Source organism: Ornithodoros turicata, chromosome 2 (assembly GCF_037126465.1).
Source record: "Ornithodoros turicata isolate Travis chromosome 2, ASM3712646v1, whole genome shotgun sequence".
Taxonomy (NCBI): domain Eukaryota; kingdom Metazoa; phylum Arthropoda; class Arachnida; order Ixodida; family Argasidae; genus Ornithodoros; species Ornithodoros turicata.
Genome location: NC_088202.1, coordinates 88539939 through 88562738, shown reverse-complemented (window position 1 = coordinate 88562738; position 22800 = coordinate 88539939). Strand labels below are relative to the sequence as shown.

Sequence of the window (22800 nt, the reverse complement as noted above, 5' to 3'; positions counted from 1 at the left end):
TTCTCTTTTCCGGCTTTGGCCGGAGTTCTTAGACCTAGGTCAGTGAACTTTTTGTCTGTGTACCTACTCTACCTACTCTACCCTACTCTAACCTACCTACTCTACTCTAACCTACTCTAGCCTAAGCATGGTACTGGTGAAAAGCTTTCTGTCCTTCGGTTAGCGCTTATATACACTTGACGTTATTCTCTTTTCCGGCTTTGGCCGGAGTTCTTTATGTCTGTGTAATCTACTCTATCCTAGGGGTGGTCAGGAGGAGGCCTCGAATAAAAGTATGCGGGTTATACCAGTGGGGTGGGGGGTATATGTTTACTGAAAAAAAAAAAAAACTAATAATGATAACTACAAGGAAAGGTCAGCCAGGTGCGAAGCCTGTTTGCTACTCCTTAAACACAGAAAAGAACACGGGAGTGACAATAAAAAACTTGTTTCAGCACTAGTTCATAGACTGTTCATGCACGGTATGCATGAATGTACTAAGAGTATTCAGAAGAATGTGCGGGAGAAAGAAAATAACGGCTGGGTCCGGTACGATTATTTCCTGTCTTACTATTGCAGTGTCACATGTAATTGCCCACTGTTTTTGTTCTTGAATAAATCCAAGCGTATTTGTGCACTAATGTCATCTGTCCCGCACCGATCGAGTTACTGCCAACTTTGGGATAGCAATTTTAATCAAGCGGGGTAGTCATGTGCTACTACTACGCAATTCACTACGCAATTTATAATTTGTCATGTATTGAATGTCTAAAAGCAAATTCACAGCAAAAAAAGAAAGAGGACAATAAAACACCGTGTTCACAAAATATAATACATATATCACTGTCACACCAAAGATGTGTGTTCAAGCGATGGCAAAGCTATATCGCCTGCCTGTGGGACCATTTTTTCCGCCTTGTGCCAGCGGGACCCTTCTTTCCGGGACCCTTTCTTCCGGGACCATTTTTTCCGGGACCGTTTTTTCCGGATCCCTCGAGCAGGACGTCAGCTGCCTCTGTAACTGACTGCGAAGCTCGGTTTGGACTACGAGCTGAGGCCAAAGGTGACAAGCAAGGGGTCGTCAACCGGGGTGAAAGAAATAATCGGTTGACGTTATCACCCGCGACCCGACGCGTTATCACCAGTGCCAGGTTGGTAATATCAGTGATGGGCAAAGTACCTCAAAATTATACTTAAAGTACCAAGTACCTGGCATCATTAGTTCCTCAAGTACAGTACAAAGTACCCAATTTCAAATGTACTTCAAGTAAAGTACAAAGTACTCATCAAGTACATTGCCAATTTAATTTGTATCACTTTGCATTTCACTGTTTAGTATATGTGTCTTGCCTTTTTTTCAAAACTTTAGCGAATATTCTTGACAAATGCTCTGAAGCCATAAAGTCCTAGGTTAAGCGCTAACCAGTGAATATGAACTTCACCAGATGTCATAATTTGCAGTAGCGTTAGAGGGGTAATCAGTCAGCTGTGCTGTGATTATGCAAAATAGTATTATGCCCTGATTGATACAAGATCACCCGCCTAGTGTGGTGTTCGGTACTAATCGTCTGCTATAACAGGCTAGGAAATTTCAAGGTAAAAAAGGACAAGCAAACAGGGATCATATGTTTCTGGGCATTCCTTGATGCTTTTTGAAATATAACATGTTCAAAAAAAGTATATGAAGAAAGTAAAAAAGGATGAAGCACAATGCAAGCCTTCATTTTTATACGACTGTGATCTGCAGTAATGTAATGCATGTATCCAATTAAAAAACGCAAAATGTAAAAATGAAAGCATGTGTGTCTTTCAGAGTGTTCATCATGTAATGCAATCACACATATAATGTGATATCAAATGATAATTAATTGCTAATGAAGGAAACAATATAAAAAAGCATAGAACCCTCCACTGGGAGAACTGAAATGACAATGGACCAAGTCATCGTACTGCTGGTCACAGTGTGCATTCCATTCGTTTTACATAATCATAGAAGCGTCGATACTTTTTCAACATTCCAAGCCTCTCAACAATAGATTTGCTTCAAGAAATATGCTCTTTAAAAGCACAAAAATATTTTTTTGGTAAAATGTCATACTGGGGAATCTTGGTACTCCATCCCACTAAAAGCACTAAAATGATGACAAGACGACGAAAACTCAGAGATAGCCCTATCTGTGTGTATTCGTCTTCTTGCTGTCATTTTAGCGCTTTTAGTAGGGTGCATTTTTTATACTCTTTTTGTGATTTTTTGTCTGCAGTCCAAGTTTGGGTACTTGATGGGAAAGTACTCGGAAAAAAGTACAAAGTACACAATTTAAAATGTACTTGAAGTAAAGTACAAATGCACAGAAATGTACTTAAAGTACTACTTGAGTACTTGGTACTTCAAGTACTGCCCATCACTGGGTAATATGCACCATCAAGTTGTGCCCTTGCGAATGAGAACAGAAGAACGCCACGTGACTACCCAGATAAGACGACAACTGGTCAAACACTTTTTTTCCTTTGTATTTTTGCTTCGGTAAATGTTAGTGATGTTGAAACATCACGGGAAAGCGGTGGCAGTGGCAGAGTTGCCATTCACTGAGATGTTTGCCGTCACGATATGGCAGTGGCGGTGTGATGCTTCGCCACACGTTTTATTGCTTCTAAGAATTACCCGTAGATATATGGACGCCTGACCTTGCACGTGCGCTCTGCTCACCTTTAGGACGAGGATTCGGCATTGTAATGCACCCTTTACGGCTCTGCACTCCCCGAGACAAACTACAAGAAAGCCCTTCTCACTGTCCCAAACCTTGAAAGAACCGAAGAGGCAACCAGTGCTGCAGCGTCTTTACCTGCGAAGAGCATACCACGATGAGGAATCCCCAGAACACAGAATGACGGACAACCTAACCTTCAGACACCGCAAAAAGAACCAAGTAGCAGACAGCGGTTCCTAGAAAACTGTCGCGCGACGGCCTTGTCAATGAAGACGCACGTCCCACTGAAAGGGAAAAGGAATTCCGGGAGAATGGAACAGGCGACGCAAGAAGCTCAACCGCGTCCGATGGTCTCTACAAAAGCCGACGGCGAACGATGACTGACATAGTTTCCTGGGCCACAGTGAAGAGTGTTGCTGCGAGGAGGAAGATCGGCATGCCTGTCACCGGAGAGCTGCCCACGAGGATCCGCAACCCCGACTTGTGACGTGAGGCCCTTTCCGGACACGGACACCGGACACCTGCACTCAACTGAAGCTCTACTGTCCACTGGCGACGTGCGGCCCTTTCCCACACGGACGTCGGCCTCCGACTCTTCACAGCGACTCTACGAGCAACAACCCCTAGTGAAAACGTAAAGGAAAGCCAATCCAGAGGAGGACGGCGACGTGGACGGTGCAAGCAATCCCCGGAACCAAGTTCTACTAGGTGAGTCCAGAGCGCACCCGGGGTCGAGGCGTTGGTTAGATCGAGAACGGGTTTGTTAATAAACAGTTCCCATTGTTATGAACTGTGTTGTTCTCACTCACTCTCAGTCTCGCCCAAAAGTGGATCCGCAGTATAGAATTGCTCGCACTCAAATCGCGAGAAGCCTTGAGTTATCACAGCGGATCCAGGGGGGAGGGGGGAGGTGATCGCCCCCCAAAACGCTAGGTCACACCCCAAGCAGCACTGAAAGTCGAGCGCAATAGGGGTGGATGGGTAGGTGGAAGGCCTTGAACAGACTCGTGAAACTAAAAACTGATAAGACACATACCGTCCACCCCTATTGCGCTCGACTTTCAGTACATTGTGTTGCTTGGGCAGTGATGGGCAAAGTACCTCAAAATTATACTTAAAGTAAAGTACCAAGTACTTGGCGTGATTAGTACTTCAAGTACAGTACAAAGTACCCAATTCCAAATGTACTTCAAGTAAAGTACAAAGTACTAGGCAAAGTACTTCAAGTATTCGTCAAGTACATTGCGAATTTAATTTGTATCACTTTGCATTTCATTGTTTAGTATCTGTGTCTTGCTTTTTTGGCAAAACTTTAGCGAGCATTCTTGACAAATGCTCTAAAGCCATAAAGTCCTAGGTTAAGTGCTAACCCGTGAACGTAGTTTGCAGTTACGTGTAAAGAGGTAATCAGTCAGCTGTGCTGTGATTATGTATTATACCCTGACTGATCCAAGATCATCCGCCTAGTGTGGTGTTCCGGTACTAATCGTCTGCTATAACAGGCTAGGAAATTTCAAGGAAAAAAAAGTACAAGCCAACAGATATTATATATTTCTGGGCATTCCATCCTGCTTTTTGAAATACCACATGTTTAAAAAAAGAATATAAAGAAAGTAAAAAAAGGATGAGGCACAATGTAAGCCATCATTTTTATATGATCGCAATCTGCAGCAATGTAATCCATGTGACCAATTAAAATAGCGTAAAATGTAAAAATTAAAGCATGTGTGTCTTTCAGAGTGTTCATCATGTAATGCAATCACACATTGTGATATAAAATGATTATTAATTGCCAATGAAGGAAACAATATAAAAAGCATAGAACCCTGCATTGGGAGAACTGAAATGTCACTTTTCTTCTCCCTTCATTCATTCCATTTCCTTTGTGGGAATAGCAGAATTCGTCAGGGCACGAATTCAATATCTTCCGTTCTTTTTTTTTTTTTTTTTTTGTATAGTCAAACTCAAACTCAAGAACTGAAATGACAATTGACCACGTCATTGTGCTGCCGGTTGCAGTGTCATAATGTGTGCGTGTCTTTGCATTCCATTCGTTTTACATAATCATAGAAGCGTTGATACTTTTTCAACATTTCAAACCCTTCAACAATAAATTTGCTTCAACAAATCACAAAAATCCCTTTTGGTAAGATGTCAGACTGGGACTCTTGGTACTGCATCCCACTAAAAGGGCTAAAATGACGTCAAGAAGACGAAAACACGCAGATAGCGCTATCTGTGTGTTTTCGTTTTCTTGTTGTCATTTTAGCGCGTTTAGCAGGGTGCGTTTTTGATACTCTTTTGATTTTTTGTCTGGAGTCCAAGTGTGGGTACTTGATGGGAAAGAACTCGGGAAAAAAGTACTTTAAGTACGGTACAAAGTACACAATTTAAAATCTACTTAAAGTAAAGTACAAGTACACAGAAATGTACTTAAAGTAAAGTACAAGTACACAGAAATGTACTTAAAGTACTACTTGAGTACTTGGTACTTCAAGTACTGCCCATCACTGTGCTTGGGACATCAGTTTCCCTCCTCTCCCCTCCCCAATTGACCTCTACACGAGAACCGTCATCATGACGTTAGTAGACAGACTGAAACCGAAACAAATCGGAAGGGGAGGACTGGGTTCCACGACTGGGCACTTGTTTGCTGCCTCCTGCTATGTTCACGCTACATCATCGAAAGTCGCCAACGCGGGGAACACATTCACCGCTTTTAAGGCATTCGCGACCCTCTCGTTCACACTGTGGATAGCGGATTGGGGGTGCAACCGTACGGTCACCGGCCGCCATCTTGCGAAGCTCAAAACATTGCCGTCCGCGACTCAGCTGCATATTCTGCAAGCGCATTTGCGTAGCATTTTTGTGGTGTCATCCCCGCCTGCTGTGGTTATGTGTGTACTGCCCGTACTGGCACGGCACCGGGGACGACATTTCACAAGTAAGTGACTTAGTTTTACAAATAAATGTGATTTATTAGTCCACGAGCGGGACGACAAAACGTTGCTGTTGAAGCATGTGCGCGGCACTTTGTGACTCGTATCTCAAGATCTAAACGTTAAACTTTAAGCAGTACGTTATCTGGATAGAGTCATTGTGATAGTCCAGACTTCACGGGTATGGTCTCGGCACGTAGCAGGCGTTGAAGTGCGCTTGTCAGGTGTGGGATCTACGGCTCAGTTTGTTGGTCACGATATCGACGATTGCTTGCTTGGATCAGCCTTGTCATCCCTGCCGTAACTGATGGCATAAATTGTTCAATGCAGGATCCCTCACAGCCGCCCACAACATTTAAAAAAGTGTGTGGTGAATGTCAGGCGAAAGGACTGGACGCCTTCGAGGACATCACTGGTCTGCAGCAAACATTTTAAAGACAGGTGCTTCGACAGAACAGGGCAAACCGTTACATTGAGGCCTGACGCTGTGCCCAACAAGTTCGACTTCCCAGAACACCTAAAGAAAGTAATAATGCATACGTCATATGTAGAGGTCGGATTTATATGCATTAAAAGCTGGTTGAACACACATGCATGAAAAATTCATTAATCTTGCTCAAAATATGCACCTCTAGAAATTCACTTGCATGCATTTAAAACACGCAACAAATTCACTGGGGCAAAAGTATCTTACTTTATGCAGTGTACAAACAGCATGCAGAGTTGAAAGCATAGATCGAGAAGTTACCAGTCAAAAGGAACTCCCTACGAAGTTACCGTGTGAAAAATGTAACTAAGTTAATAACAAAGTTATTCAGTCCGAAACGTAGCTCGCAGTTACGGAGTTACTTTAAAAAAACAATGAGTTACTCCCAAGTTACTTCAGACACAAAATAGCACTACACAGGTGCAGCGCGTGTGAGCAGTTGAGTTCGACCCTGAGTTGCCTGCGTTGGTTTTTTGGTTTATCTCCAACAATGCGAACGCTTTGTATCTTATTCCCTGTGGGCCCACAATGGTTCAGCTTCATTTCAATAGCAGCGATTCTTACTTCCTGAACAGAATACTGTCATTGACTGAACATCACGTTTTATGACATAAAATGCAATGGAAGAACCGGAGAGAGAGCAAGAAAACAAGTGAACGTGAGTGAAAAGCGAATTAAAAGTAACTTGGAACTTAGCTTAAGTTACTTTGGCAAAGTTACCTGAAAAAGAAATAAGTTCCTCTGAAAGTTACCACGGCGCAAAAGTAGAGAGTTAAGTTATAAGTTACCAAAAAAAGGAACTTAGTTACAGTAATGAGTTGCCTCGAACTCTGGTTGAAAGTGTGTATTTGCATGAAAGTCTAGCCTCTATGAATCATGTTCCCTAGCTAAGAGTTTCAAGTGATGGTTGATGATTGGAATCAGTACTGCATGAAGGGCACCTTAAAGCTGCAACTAGTCCAATATATGAAAACACTCCTGAATTATGCATTCATATGCAGTTAAAAGCCACTCCATATTGGATAGGACAGTACTAAGATGGGCAAAAGCATATAAAGAAAAAGTATTGCATGAAAATTTTGCCTAACGTACAAACTCGTATTAGTGGGACATACAAACACACCAGCCACATGTCTCTTTGGTGCGTTCCAACATGTTTACTTTACATAGATACAATAAATAATTTTTCAACCTCGAATGTCTACTCTTTATTCTCCCTGCTTAAGTTTGCGACAATATATGTTTGAATGCAGCCCAAATGAAAACAATGTGATCCGTCTGATCAAAGAAGTTTCCCAGTGCTACAGCAGTATCGGACTGTACCACCTTGCCATGGAATCAAGGAATATACAGAGAAGGTGACAGCCAGGCCTCATCTGCGAAAGAAATTGTCAAGGTTGATCATATTCAACAACCAGTAATGCACTCTGCCCACTTACCTGGTTGACTGCTTCAAACTTGCTGTTGCAACTGGACTTGTGATACCTTGATGTTGGAGCTTTCACCAGAATACCTTGCTACTTAGCCTTTTTATGACTTATTCACTCTACCTCTAGTCATTTTGAATTGTCTTTGCCGTCACTTACCTTCCCATTGACACACATGGATTTTTCATTGCTTGCCCTCCTGTAGAGGGCCAATAAATAGCACTATGGTCCTAAATTTTCTTTTGCAGGCATGTACTAGTACGTAGACATACGAGGGTGGTTCCATAAGTTTCCGGCCCGACCAACTTTTAATAATCATAGAGACGAAACAAGTGTATCACTTTTCGACATAGTCACCCTTAACTTCGATGCACTTTTGACACCTTTCAACCAGCATTCTTATACCCTTGAAAAAATAGTCCGAAGTTTTGTCCGCAAAATGCTGGAAAACTGCCTCTTGCACCTCACTATCGTTTTGAAATCTCCGTCCTCTGAGATCCCTCTTCAAGTTTGAAAACAGGAAGTAGTCACTCGGTGGCAAGTCTCGACTGTAGGGTGAGTGGTGGATTTCTTCGAAACCGCACTCCTTCAGTGCAGCCTTGGCAACAGAAGTCGTGTGGACAGGGGCATTGTCCTGGAGCAACCTCCAGCAACGAGTATGGACACCTCGACTCAACCTGCCGCGCCTCTTTTTCTTGATGGCGTCTCGCAGTCGGCGCAGGAGTGAAGCATAAAATAGTCACATTCACTGTGGTGTTCCTCTCTTTGAAGTCGATGAGGAGGATCCCGTGACAATCCCAAAATATTGTTGCCATGATATTCTTTGTGGATTGTGTGACCTTGGCTTTTCTTGGGGGTGCTTCTCCGGGTTTGCGCCATTCCATCGACTCCTTTTGCGAAAGGGGATCATAGTAGAGCACCATAGTCTCATCCCCTGTGACAATTGACTTCAATATTTCTTCTTCGTTCTCTTGACAGAGCTCCAAAAACTCTTTGGCACAGACGACGCGCTGTTGCTTTTGAACTGACGACAGAAGTCGTGGCACCCATCTCGCACTGACCTTTTTCATGTGAAGGCCCTCGCCGATGATGCGAAAAACGGTTGTTTTGGAAAGCCCCAGCCTTTCAAAGATTTCCTTCACCTTCAGACGCCTGTCGCTCAGCACTTCCTCCTCGACAAGAGACAAATTTTCTTGTGTCACCACTTCCACTGGACGACCATCGCGTGGATCATCTTCAATGGACTCTCGCCCCAGTCGAAACTGCTTAGCCCAGTCTTTTACCGTTGTGTACGACGGAGAGGCTTCCCTGTACACGTTGTCCAGTCGCGCTTTAATTTCCTTAGGCGAAAGTCCCTCTTTTATCAAGAATTTTATCACTGCGCGGTACTCGATTTTTTCCATTTTAACTGAAGAGTGCACCCTGGCTGTTTGAAATGCCGCTCTCCAACCGACAAAAGCAGGGAGAGGGTTGAGGGTAGTGCTCCGGCCCTCCAACAGATGGTGCCACGCGTCCTTTATCGCATTTTGAAATTCGCGCGCATTTTCTACCTCGGGCCGGAAACTTATGGAACCACCCTCGTAGCAAGAAAAATACTAAAGAGGGGACAAGTTGATTTATCCCCTTCTTACACCAGCGAGTTCAGTTGTATGCTATGTCGTGTTTGCATCTCGAAGCATCAAGCTTATCGGTAATTTTACATAACAAGCGGTCGAGCTGGTGGATGAACTCCACTGTCAGGAAGCCTGACCAGCGAGTGACAAGGGAAAGCAAGCACAACACAACTGTCTTGTTGTGTCTGTTTTATTCTGTTGTCGGCTGCTCACGCTTTCTCAAGATGGAGTAGTAGGTATGTTAACTTTGTTGACAGAGCTAGAATCAAGCTTATCATTTACAATTACAGATAGTGAAACGTACAGAAAGGTCAGGGATATCCTGACAGCACCCGCACTGCTCAGGGATGTCCCTCTGCTTTCTTCAAAACAACAGACATATGGCCTGGAGTCATACCACGCAGTGTCCTGAACCATTTCGTTCCGAAATCCTATTCATTTTCTGGCGAGGGGATGGTGGCCAGGTATTAAACCTTCTTTAACCATGTCACACATACAAAACTTGTACCATCTACATTACATAACTGGCTTTTAGGACACAGTTGGCAGTACTCCATTACAATGAGAATGCTGACTGTGTGTAAGTGGAAAGAGAGGGCTCCATGCAGTTCCGACTGAAGCTGAAAGAAGCTCCAAGCTGAAAGATACGTGGGTGGCCGTAGCCCTCAAAGAAAATGCTACCTATGGTATATTTTCACTACTGCGTGCATCATGTTCTGTGTCAATACATGCATGTAGTTATTGTGGCTATAGTGCTAGTTATAGAGTGTTTTATCCTTTACAGAATTTGTTTATTGAAAAGCCATGAGGGCAGCAGATATAGATCTAATTTTTGCCTAATTAAAAAAATTAATTAGGTGATTTCAGACAAAAGCAAGCAGAATGAGGCTATTCTTGTTCAGAGCTATTCCAGGTCTAACAAATCCTAAAATACACATGTGCCTTAAAATATCCATTCTTGAATATTGATATGAAAATGAGCTGAAACTACGCCGGCGGGGAATGCAGGAAGCACAGCGCTCACTTCATGCAAGAGCGCCACGTAATTTGAAGTAATGAAAATCATTAGAGTAGGTGCTGGATCTACTGGCTAAACAAACCACTTCCGTTGCCGTAGATGGCTCTTGAGGCGTGCTTTTTCAGTCTCTGATCATCTGCATACCAAAATTCAGCAATAGATATTTCATGGCATGCTTTTCAGGATTTTTAAAAGATAGAATGGCTTTCAATGTGGATTTTCTTCTGTTCTGCTTGCTTTTGCTGAAAGGTCACATATACCCCCTTCCAAATGATATCCGCATTGCTGTATAACTCAGTTGGAAAAGTGATGTCTGTGCTGCTCCCATAGCTTTTTCATAAAAACACCCACTATTAAACATAGTCCTTCAAGTTCACCTAACACATTTATGGTCAACCTATGCTTATCCATCAACAGATTATGCGTCAACACTGATTGCAGAGGTTCTGACTCGCATTCAACAACACGAACGCAGTCAGCAGCTGCAGAAACTCGGCCAGCTCGTTCAGGAACATATGGCAAGAAGCATGGCATGGTTCACACTAGTGCGTTCTGCTGCGTGCGGATGCGTGCGGGCGCTGGTTACCGTTGCAACAGATACGTGCGCGACCTCCTGCAGCAGAACGCAAGGAGTTCGCCCGAGCTCAACTTTTTCCGACGCACGCAGCAGCAATCAAGCGGAGAACGAATCGCGAGGCCGCCTTCCGAGCGTGCGCAGTAGATTTCTCTCTGTGAGACTGTTTTCAACATGGCGGCCACCGGAGTGGAAGGCGTTGAAAATCCCGCTCGGCGCTCATTGGCTTACGGTTTGGTGACGCACGCATTCGGACAAAGGTATGTGAGCAGCGGAACGGACGAATACGCACGCAGGCACCCGCACGCAGCAGAGCGCACTAGTGTGAACCATGCTTTAGGCAAGCTGTGGAACAACACAAAACACGCTACGCAAAATATTGGTTCTTCCAAGTTGCACCCAACCTGCTTGCTCCTGATGACTTAACTCTATTCTGGATTTTACATGTAGGTTCCAGAAGGGAAAGTAGGTCATGTCCACACCGGCTGAGGACCACGGACAACTGGCCATCTTGCCATATGACGTCATAAACGGCCCTTTTCAAGGCCATCCAATGCTTTCCGCAAAGACAAGCGTTGCTTGTAGATTAACCCACCTCATATGACATTGCATATTAATTCTCAAACCCATTTTGATAACTGTATAACTAAAATCATTAAAGGGACTATCGCATCCATGTGTGTATGTTAGTCGTCGCTTAACAGTTAACTTGGCCAAAATTCACTTCCATAAACAGCTGAAGACAAATTTGTCACTCTCAGCTGCTATGAGCCGTGTGTGTGTGACGTTTGCTCCAATTTTCAGAGAAGGAATTTCGAAATACTCTAATATCCGCCATCCGCTCTTGCCCACGCTTTACCAAAAATTGTACCAAAAAATGCCACAAATTCGCGTATTATGTTAGACGTGATTGTCTGTGAGCAACGTAGAAAAAATGTCACCGCAGTGGCATAATCATTTGGGACGGATGCGGCAGCCCCTTTAAGCGGTACCTATTGCACGAAAAGAAGTCTTATGGATATGCTGAATTGCAAAACTATATTTTATTATAACCAAATTAACATTTTTTTCTTTCCAGCGCATGGGCAGTTCCGAGAAGACAGCAGTCTGGGATCTACTGAAATTGTGAACAACAGTATCATCACCATCTGTGCATAGATATTAAATACCACTGTAGCATTTTGTTACTCAAAAGAAATATTAAAACGGAAAACACGAAATAATTTATATTCGTGCTATCCTGGACATTTTTGTATGTATGGTGCATGTACTGCTGTCGACACTGGCAGCTTGTGGCTCTCGATTTTGATCACGCTTGACAAAAGGTACATGATCTTTTTATAAGCATTAGCTTAATGAGTTAGATGTTTTGAAAAAAGGAAGAGAGGTATGTGCCTTTGAAGCCTTACTGTGTGATAAACGTACAGGAATGTACACTCACAGCAATAATATCAGGTCGACACCAGCTAGCTTGCCTACTCATTTTATGTTCACTGAAGTATACAGCCTTGTTAATATGAAGGTATAACCACGAAAAGGGAATCAGCCATGCAGATGCATATAATATATGTATACTGAAAACATACCATTCTTAAGAAAGAAACCCTTGGTATGAAGGCAAGGGGTGCTCTCTTCGAATCGCCCGCACAGCGCAGCCTGGAATTTGTCGCCTATTTCTAGGGCCGAGGTAGCCCTAGACCCAAGTGGCAAATATAGAATAGGCTGTGAATCTCTGACACCTATGTGAAGATAAGGCCAGTCAGTTTCAGAGATACTGCAGCAAAAAAGGATGACCAACTCACATACATAAAAGGTATCACATGTACAGTGACCAAAAGACATTGCAAATATCCTAGTGTATTCCAACATATCTATAGAAGATTGCATTAAAAGGTTGCATGAAAAGATGAAACTCCCATTTATCGGTTAAAATACAGCTGTTGTTGTTGTAAGGGACTATTACCGTACCCGCCGCGCCCATAGGAAACGATACCTGTTGTCTGTCGGATCCAACAGCCGCAGCCGATAGTTGTAGCGGCATTACTGGCGTGCATTCACCGCCAGCAATTCCCTCCGCAGACAGAAGTCGGGGACCAGACGGTTTCGGTGATGCACTGCACGCCAGCACTGTCACACAGAGCTGCAACCTGGCTCACTGATGTGCAGCACAAGTATTCGTCGGGTTGCTCCGGACTGCAGAGGCCGCACAGGCACCTGTCGTTTTTCAAGTACCAGTCCAACAATCGGCTGAAAGCGTAATTGCAGTGGGTGAGATGCGTACAATGTGATAATCTGACTTACCGAAAGTCCTCGTTTTGCGTGTCTTCGCGAACAACTGCATCTCTGTTGATCGCAGGATGAAGCGTAAGTGGGTCCGTTGAATACGGATCATCATCTGACACCACGTCGTCGCAGCTGTCCTCACTGAATTCATCCAGCAGCGATGAGAAAAAAATTTCGCTTTCGACGTCCGACATGGTCACAGCTAGGCTCTACGCGGTTTCCCAGGCAGACGACCTCCCGACAGTCGCTCCCTGATTGGTGCGGCTGCGTGACGTTTGCGGAGAGGGAATACCAGAAAACCCTCAACGTCCGTCGTCTGCTAAGGCTATGTTTTCCATCAAACTGCACAGAAACTACTCCACTTCTTCGTGTCGGACTTTTTGTGTAATTATTGGCGATGAACGACGAGTAAAACGGCGCTATAGTTTCGGAATCAACCGGGACGGATGCGATGGCCCCTTTAAAGTAGCACAGAAGTCATTTAACATCCTGTTTTCTTCCTATAAAACTGTTAAGTAGTAGTAGTGTTAAGTAGCAGTAATCCACACCACAGAGTCATAATTATCGCAGAAGTTGAATTTAAGTACACCGCAAAAAGCGACCGTGCGCAACGGTGGTGGAGAGTAGACCAGGTACCAGTCTGTGATCTGCCTGTGACCTCGCGCTGACGCTATACATAGTCCGCTCTCGCTGATTGGTTCAGGGAAATGCTGTCTGCTACTTAGCTGTCTTCTGCAACTCGGCTGTTCGGGGCTCTGAAAAAGCATTGCTCCTGGATCGGTAGTAATTCGGTCGCTCTTTCAATCCCCAATTCTTCAGGGGAACTGGCAAAACTGGTTTACGGCGGCAAAGGGACAGGGCGCTGACCCCCACTGACCAGCGAACCAGAACGCGTGGACCCTGTAGCATCATTGGTGACGTGGCATCATGGTTCTCCTCCTCGTTAACCCGGAGTGGCGAGTGAAGGGTGAGCTATGTTTTTGAGAGTTTTTTCTGGGAAGCAAATTTCACGCATCACAACCTTTTGTGCTATTCGGTAACTTGACACACACACACTTTCATCAAACGTCCTAAACTCATTTTTTTTTTTTTGATTGCCCTCTGTACTGCTTCAAGACGAATGTCGGCAGTGTTCCTTGTGAAGTCTGTCCAGGACGCACGATTTGCTCTATCAAGCATAGTGAATTACAGTAAACCCTCCTTATAACGAAGTCAACGAAACCTGATAAATTTTCGATATAAGCGGAACTTCGAGAAAGCGGGAGTGCCAGAAAAACGAAACCGTGGTGCACACGCACCCGGGGTAGTCACGTATGTGAACAAACTTTGGTGGTGACAGCCTGGCAGCTTTTTAAGTTACTATATATGGGAAGAGAGAGTAAGAGAGAAGGCGTAAGCCATGCTTCCGACGGCTCGCCCTTCACACGAGCGTCGCTGCTGGTCGAAGCCACGCTGCGAACGACGTTGCGTTACGAACGTAACTTCGACCATCTCTGAAGCAAATTTTTTTTTTTTGATGTGCCGTTTTGGGTCGTCATGAAGAACGTTTGTGAGAAAAATGACCGATGTCACGAGTGGGAATATATGGGATGCGCGCTGTCGAATTTACGCGTTTTCGGTAAACACCCCTCAGAAAAAGACGGTTAGGTTCGTTGCCCCAAACCGCAATACGATGTACTTGCTATGAGAAGGAAAGGCATTTGGAGACGAACTTTGCGATTTTTTATCTCCTCGAAGGCAAACCTTCGAATCTTCGAAACTTAGGATGCAATGCTACCCACAACAGAGAGAGGGCGTAGACAAGCTGGTTCATGATGACAAAGATGCAACCCGAGGCAGGGAAAACTGAGGAAATTGTTGTCTGTTGTTTATTTCCCTGCCTCGGGTTGCATCTTTGTCATTAATGCTACCCACCCCTGACAATATGCGAAAAAATTCAGCTGAATATGTCAAGTAGTTATGAAGATACATAGCGTCAAACTTCGTAGGAAGCGCAATGGTCGAAATGTCCACATCTGAATGATAATTCATTAAAAAATAACCACCAATTATTTTCGACTACTTTCAGCGCAAACATGCCTCCTAGGGACAAGGCTAGGAAATAAAAAAAATATGGACAGGTCGACCGAAGCACCCTGCCTGATTCGGCGTGAAATCACCCTGTACATGAACTGGTTATTTGTTCTAGGTTGTCTTTGCTGTTATACACAAAAACGCGATTCGAAGAACGGGCGCCGCCATTAGTGCTGCCACCCCTTGCCGTGGTAGTCACAGGAACTGTGCAGGAGCAGACTGCCGTTTGCGGAGTTCCTTCATTTTCCCGTGTGTGTGTTCGTCCATTTTCGTGTTCGTTCGTGTTCATTTCAGCCCGTTCATTTGCACCCGCTCGGGAACCGGTGTAGAAAAGATATCGCATCGGCCAGCACGCCTCACGTGAACAACTGTGCATATCGCACGCGGAAGCAAGCAATCTTCTTTTTCCTTGATCTTTCGAACATTGATGTGCTACTCAGATGTTTACCGGATGACTAGTAGACATAACTATAACGACAAGGTCTACAGGTCATTTCGTGAACGCCAAAGTTTGCCGTGAACATTTCGTGTGTTCACATCGAATTCCTTATGCTATATAGTTACCGCATATTCTTATGTGATCATTGCGTTTTTGCGGCACGTGCAGCATGTCTTCATACAAGGCTGACTTACCTTACTTGTCAACCTACTCCCATTGCGTTTTTGCGTATTTTCATCGGAAGCCCAGCAAATAAGAACCAGCTAGCGCAAGAAAAAGCAGCGTGCAAGAGGGGTCAGTAGCGTCAGTGCCCTCAATATCGATGGCAAGTATAAACAAGAAGAAGCTACCAACAGAAACCCTGGTGGTTTTGATTCATTGCGATTGTAATTGAAAGGGTCACTAACAGACTCAGAAGTTGGTATTTATTGTAGTTAATGAAACAAACATAAATACCGAACATGCCAAACTGAAACGCTATCATACGCCTCGTGTAATTCTATAGTGATTTACCAATGCACTGGCAAGCCAAGTTTCGGTGTCGCGGAGACGTAGGCAAAGTCATTGCGTGTGGTGAGCGTTCGTGTCCTAGCAACGGTGCAGGCCAGGGATTTTGTCAGCACCTCCCCACACCCCTCTAATACCTTCCCCAAAGACCTGACAACGCCTCTCCCACCCAAAAAAGTCACCGAAAGCCAGAGAGAAAAAAAAAGAACAGATGATACGGTTGCCCGCGCCTCTCCTCCCGACTCACCTGCCCCATCCATGCCACACACGGAATTCCAAGACAACCATACAGTCAAACTCCTTTATAGCGAACACCTTTTTAACGAAAATACCACTACAGCAAATATTTTGCGGTCCCGCTGGAGCCCTATAGGTCCAATAATGGACATCCTTTTTTATCGAAAATACCTTTACTGCGAATTTTTTTTTGCTGTCCCCTGAGTTTCGTTGTAAAGGAGTTTGACTGTATATGTCTCTGGGACATCCTATGAACATCATATAGATGTCCTCAGGACACCCACAAAAATTGACAGGATATGTATCTGGACATCTGCGTGATGGTCAAAGGTGCATCCATGAATGTCTTCTGTTTTTCCAGAGGATGTCCTGTATGACATTTGGAGGATTGTACAAGGATGTTGCCACCTGTGCCATAGGACCTGTCAATAGGACCTGGCTTGCTACTGCTTTGCATTGCAGAATGGAAGGCACTTCTGTTTTGGAGTTTGATGATTATGTCAGAGGCGTTCGTACCAGTGATTTATCCAGGATTCCAAGCATGGAGGGTGTTACAAAAAATTAGGGGGGAATAGCAAGATCCCCTTTGTAGGGAATGTACAGGAAAAATATTGGGGGTGCTGTCAAATATTTGGGGGTGTAGGGGGGTCTGAATAAATCTCTGGCTCGTGGAGAACCAGTGTTGCTGGGCGGGAGCCTAGAGACGAGTGTGCTTACATCGTATCTGTCAAAACCTAGACATTCCATGTAAATTCGACCTGCGCCTTGTGGTGAGAGGACTCCAAATCCCGTATAACAAGTGAACAGACAGTAAGACTGGGAATCTGCCGTGTTTTATTGCGCATCTGATGACTGTTTCCCGTTGTAACAAAATTTAAAAAAGAAAAAGAAACCAAGATCTAGCATGGCATAACACGCATTTCTTCGCACCAGTTACTTTCACACAAAAATCAACAGTAATGCAAAACCATACGCCTCCCCTTGTCCCTTTTGATAGTGTGAACAAATACTTGGTACTAGAATCTTAACCATTTCTATGATTACGTGAACTGATGCGAGGGAGCAACATATTGAACACCATAGAACATTTGCACATCAAACAGAATAGAGAAACCAATAGCACCGCTTAAAATAATGTGAGAAAGGCATACATATGGACACAAGAGAAGTCAGCAAACCGGATGGGGACATTGACTAGGTTGGAAACATTTAACAGCAATAGGGACAGTATTACTAACTTTTTCCGTCTTAGCCACATCCTCCATCTTGCACCATTAACAAAACAGAACACACTGGACTTTCCAAAACACACCTTATGCACCATGCCTTACACTTTTAAGTATGCCAACACACATGGCAAACGCTTTGTTTTGTTCAAATGAAAAAAAAGAAAAAGAAAAGCACTTGCTGTCTTATCAGAACGGGTTTATGTTACATAATGATCGTGATAGACTGGTCTTACCTAATTGTGCTCATATACATGCTTTTCAGCTTACCGTTAATGTACAAATTGCAACAATGCACATGCAATGTATTGCCCTTCCTCGATTTGTGACAGCATCACAGTTATGATTTCAAATGAAAAGGTTGGTAGGAGAGAATGTATTTCCGCATGGCATGTGTTAATATGTTTACAGCAACATAGAATTTCCAGCTCAAGTGTGTCACTGCAGCATACAGAAACCTTTTTTTTTTTTACATAGCTGTGCCATAATCAGTAATGGGAATTATCAGGCCAGTTGTACAGCACCATCTATCCCTGTCACACTTACAGCCTCAAATAAATCTACCTTACAGAAAAGCCATAGCAGAGTTACAGTAGAATTGGTTGATACTGATAGAGCCTGATGAGGGAGAAATCAGATACTGAACGTCACAGCCTATACCTTATTTGTTCCCTTCTCAATGTTCTGAATTTGCGTGAATCAGAGTGAACGAAAATCAAGAAAGCATTTATCCAGCGTGAGAAAGCAGCACAAACAAAAGTATGCTACACAGACGAAAATACCAGTTATAAGAGCCACATGCAGCTAAAGAAAATTAATACTAAGTAAGAAAGATACAATTAGGGGTTATTTCAAAACAAAGTTGAATTTACTGTTCAGTTATCTGCTGATCTGAGAGTTTGCAAGAAATGTGGCAGACAAAGTTGTAGGGCAAATGTCTTCTTTTAAATTTGAGATAGTGTTGTTTGGTTGTTGAACTCAATCCCATGCTTGAGGTGGAGCACCTTGAGCTGTAAATTTAACCACAAGGTAAATCAGAGATGCACTTTGAAATCTCAAAGGTTTTGTTATTGCAAGTCCGCACACCCTCCTTTCAACCTTTTCACACATGCATGTATGGCAGATACTATGACAATTTTATGGGTTTTGGTTTCTGCAAATGCATGCAATGGAAAATATACAATGAAATAAAGTAAACCCTCTCAAAGAATTCAGAGAAAGGCTATAATACATTTAATCCAACAAACTTTTAGTTCAATATTGCGTCACAGTAGCATTTTGCGCTGTCATCGAAATACATCACAATGCAATTGTAAACTATGTACATATAATGGTTGTAGAGAGGTCTAATGTGTGAATTAAACAGGTACGGCATTTGTCAATACTTGCTACTTGTGCAGAACGAGGAACCCCACTGTGCCTTTCCACAGTTCAGACAGCCACCAATGAATAATTTTACTGAACATGAAATGTGAATGCTGTATATGTGCATTTCTTTCTACATTTCCACTGTGTTACATTCTAGATAGACTCATGAATAGAAAGCCTGAGCATGACTCAATGTTCTACTCTCTGTCTTTCGCAAAGTACCAAGCATTGCAATGTGCAGCTGCTAAAACTCATCACAACTTATGAATACAAATTTAAGAAGAGGTGATCTGTTGTAGCAATAAAATGAAAGGCATTGGATGAGAAATTGAGCATAAACCAGTCTTGGATCAGTCACAGAGGATGTCAACAGGCAGACCAATTACAGCATCTCAGCACGAGTAGGATTATTTTCCCATCTGGTTAGACCTTTAGGGGAGACGTGGCCTGACCCAGAAGGAATGAATAGGATTCAATCCAAAATATGATTTTGTAATACCCGCACTAGAGCTCTGGGCCATGCCGCATGCCCGCTAAAGGGCAAAGAGGAACTCTAGTCACAGCACCACAGCAATGGTATTTTTTACACACTCCCACACTAGAGGAAGCACTTGCCCAGAGAAAAGTCATCAAAATGCAGCACAAAGTTTGGCAAGTGTCCTCTTCTGGTCTCCTGCATTCCCCCACTTTGTAATGTAGAAATCCCTGAATGTACAGGAAAATGCAAGACTCCACGAAGACACCCTATGAACAAGCACAAGTTGGCCTTTGTGTGTAAGACACAATTGAGAAAACAAAAATTGAGAAATCACGATACAAACAAGGAAAACAGAAAGAACAACGAAAGAACTCCTTTGATTTTCATTTCTACAGAACGAGGTTTGTGAATGACATTTGCACAATCCCTGTCCTCCATACATAGAAAATACCCGCTTTCAGTACAGGACCTGACATCCTTCCTCTCTCTCTCATATCAAATGCTACGGTTGGCACAGACAAACTTGCACTCATCTACGAGGGGGTTGAACCAAAAAATCATCCAGAGGACTATGAGAAAGATAAATAATGTTATGTTCTCACCAAATAGATTGGTTGCATAGGTTCTTTTTCATCTGTGCCAGAGTTGTTTCTGATATATTCCTGAGGTTTCAGTATGCATGTTCTGCTTTCAATTGAGCAGGAAGACGCAATGAAGCAGGCAAACTCAGCACAAAATACTAGCTTTACTGTGGTAAGTGTGCCCATTTTGATAAAACTTCTACGGAAGAAAGACTTCTACCTCTTTGTTTTTTTTTAGTAATCTACCTCCCCATGCATGCACAGTTTAGTATCATCGAGAGGGGATGAACGAAAATATACAGTGAATTAAATACCATACTGCTTCGGTCAAGAATCACAATGGGTGAGCTATTGGAAGGCGTTAAGAGCTTAAAAACTAAATACTCACTAACTGACTACAATTAATATGTACTACGTGTTATCTGGGAATGACTTCTATTCATCAATTTTGGATTACATGAGTGAAACAATGTGCATGCTTACTGAACATGACCTAACGACAATTGCAGTTATATCCTCACACTACATGAATGACCTGCAAACAATCTGTGTGTGCGCATACATTGTGTGCCACATACATTGGCATTAGTTTTTTGTACAACAGTTAATACTTTAGACATTAGCCAGAGAGAGCTTAACTGGACTGTAAATCAAATAATGCACATACCAATGTGAGTTTATTAATATTTTAGAAGAGCATCAAGAATATACCTTCTTTGGCCACATGGCTCCTTTAAAGAACCAACGAACAACCGTATGCATTACCGAGTTCTTCTTTACTATTAACGAATTGCAGTTAAGAGTGAAGCTGGCCATACTGCACACCCATCAGCTTCTCCCTAGGACGGCTACACAACTGCAGACGCACACAGATTCAGTGAGCAAACATATTTGTTTCACAACTGCTGTCACAGCTGGCCTTTGCACCCCTCGCATATCGTCAATAAGCACATGCCCCTTCAATGGACAAGAGCACTATACGCATTCATAATATACATCTGAATTGCATTAACATTGTTCCTCTTACTGCTCTGGTTTGATTTCTGACAGGAACTTTTGACGTGTTGCATCACATCGGGACAGCTTTCTTCTTGACACATGCACCATTTTAACCAAACATTGCCATTCCAGAGCAGGTGGCTGTGTGCACGCACTAATATATGTTCTGAAGAATAAATCAAGCCCAGGATAGAGGTCCCCTCCTCTTTGATGATTCTTTGTAGTATATGTACACGACATCATAACAACGCATAAGTTGGAAAATCCTCTAAAGACAAGCCAACAGTCAATACAAACCTGGACATTTTTCTTTGATGCTCCTCATTTCTTTACACACTATTTCACAGGCCACAGAAAAATAAGAAGGAAAAAAAAAAAAAAGGTGACTGAGTAAACCAATAAATCTCTATTTAGGTTCAACACAACTATATATGAAACCAACATCAGTTTCCATTGCAATATAAGAATGTATATATAATACATGACGGGAAAACACGTTTAAAAAAGGTCATATGCTTTCTGGCATAATGGCACTGGCGTCAAAGCTCTCTAGTTCACTGAATCAGTTCCCATGATATTCGAATGGGTAACTCAAACTACACAGGTAATATAAATGGTGAGATTTTTGGTCCTGATCTCCATGAGGGACAGACTACCCAGAGGTAGAAACGGTAAAAAGGAAGCAACAGCAAAAGCGAGAGAAGAGAACTGAGGTAGTGTTTTTATGCCTTTCATTCTGGCAGTGTTATCAAAAACACTAACAAAAGTGATGTTACTACATGAGGTGGGTGTACAGAGATGGGATGCACACAAAATTATGAACATACAACAGGCTCCAAAACGGTTCAAATACACATATCTCTCGTTGGGTCCTTGCAGCCTGTGTAAAGCTTTATATTATACAGAGGTTCATGAACGTTCTGTACGTAATAATCCCTGAGTTACTGCTCACAAGCACAACTGCATTGTCATCACCCTTAACCTGAGCCCACCAGAGCAGAGTTTGTGGAATCATCTCAAATAAAATCCTAGTATCCTCGACCTGAGGCTGGCCAGACACAACAGTGGAGGCGCATTGTCCTTCGGCCTCAACTTGGTTTCTAAAACTGCACAAGCGCGACTCGCGCTAAACAAATAAAGCAACTCACGCCCCTTTTGATATGGTAAAACGTGTCGAAAAAGTAGGAACTGGGATTGGCCGCCTACTCATATTTGATGCCAGACGGTGATCCAGCTGGTGGTGATGCTGTTGGTCTCGTAGGCGGAGACACGATGGCCGGTGGCCTCTGGGGCGGTACTGCCACCATAGGCGGCGAGGGTGTGGAGGGCAAACTGCTTGCCAGGGATGAAGGCGAGTGCAGGCTGAGCGGGAGTGCTGATAGTGCGGGAGACGCTCCTCCGAGGGACATGAGGCCCCCCATGGAAGGCGTGGGTGAGCCCCCAGATGGAGCACCTGGGGGAGGGTTGATGCGCTTCTCCTTCTGGCGACGGTTGCAGAACCAGACCCGGACCACCTCCTTCTCCATTGAGAGGCTTTCGGCGAGCACTGCAATCTCCTCGGACGTGGGCTTGGGGTTCTGCACGAAGGCCTTCTCGAGAGCCACACGCACACTCGTCTCGATGCTGGTGCGCTTTTTGCGGCGCCGGCCGATCGACTCCGGTGTGGTGTGGGCATTAGCGAGGGCCGCCGGGTTGTTGAGCGAGGCGTCCGCGTCCTCCAGCCATCGTTGCAGCAGCGGCTTCAGCTTGCACATGTTCTTGAAGCTCAAATTGAGCGCCTCGAACCGGGAGATGGTGGTCTGGCTGAAGTCATTGCCATACAGCTTTCCCATAGCCAGGCCCACATCTCCCTGTGTGAAACCTG

The 22800-nt window shown here is 43.7% G+C and overlaps 1 protein-coding gene and 1 long non-coding RNA gene across 2 annotated transcripts in view; both read right to left on the bottom strand.

The window, feature by feature from the left end:
• Window positions 1-2509: 2509 nt before the first annotated feature.
• On the bottom strand, window positions 2510-3408 carry LOC135383826 (uncharacterized). Its single transcript, XR_010420087.1, has 3 exons — window positions 3073-3408; window positions 2882-2971; window positions 2510-2822 (listed from the first exon to the last, which is right to left on the bottom strand). It is a non-coding gene; the product is annotated as an uncharacterized LOC135383826 (long non-coding RNA).
• Window positions 3409-17099: 13691 nt separating this feature from the next.
• LOC135385702 (POU domain, class 2, transcription factor 3-like) overlaps window positions 17100-22800 on the bottom strand; it is a 264054-nt gene continuing 258353 nt past the window's right edge. The window contains exon 11 of the mRNA XM_064615169.1: window positions 17100-22797. Within this exon, the coding sequence (XP_064471239.1) occupies window positions 22139-22797 (659 nt within the window). The 3' untranslated portion in view covers window positions 17100-22138. The remainder of the gene's footprint in view (window positions 22798-22800) is intronic.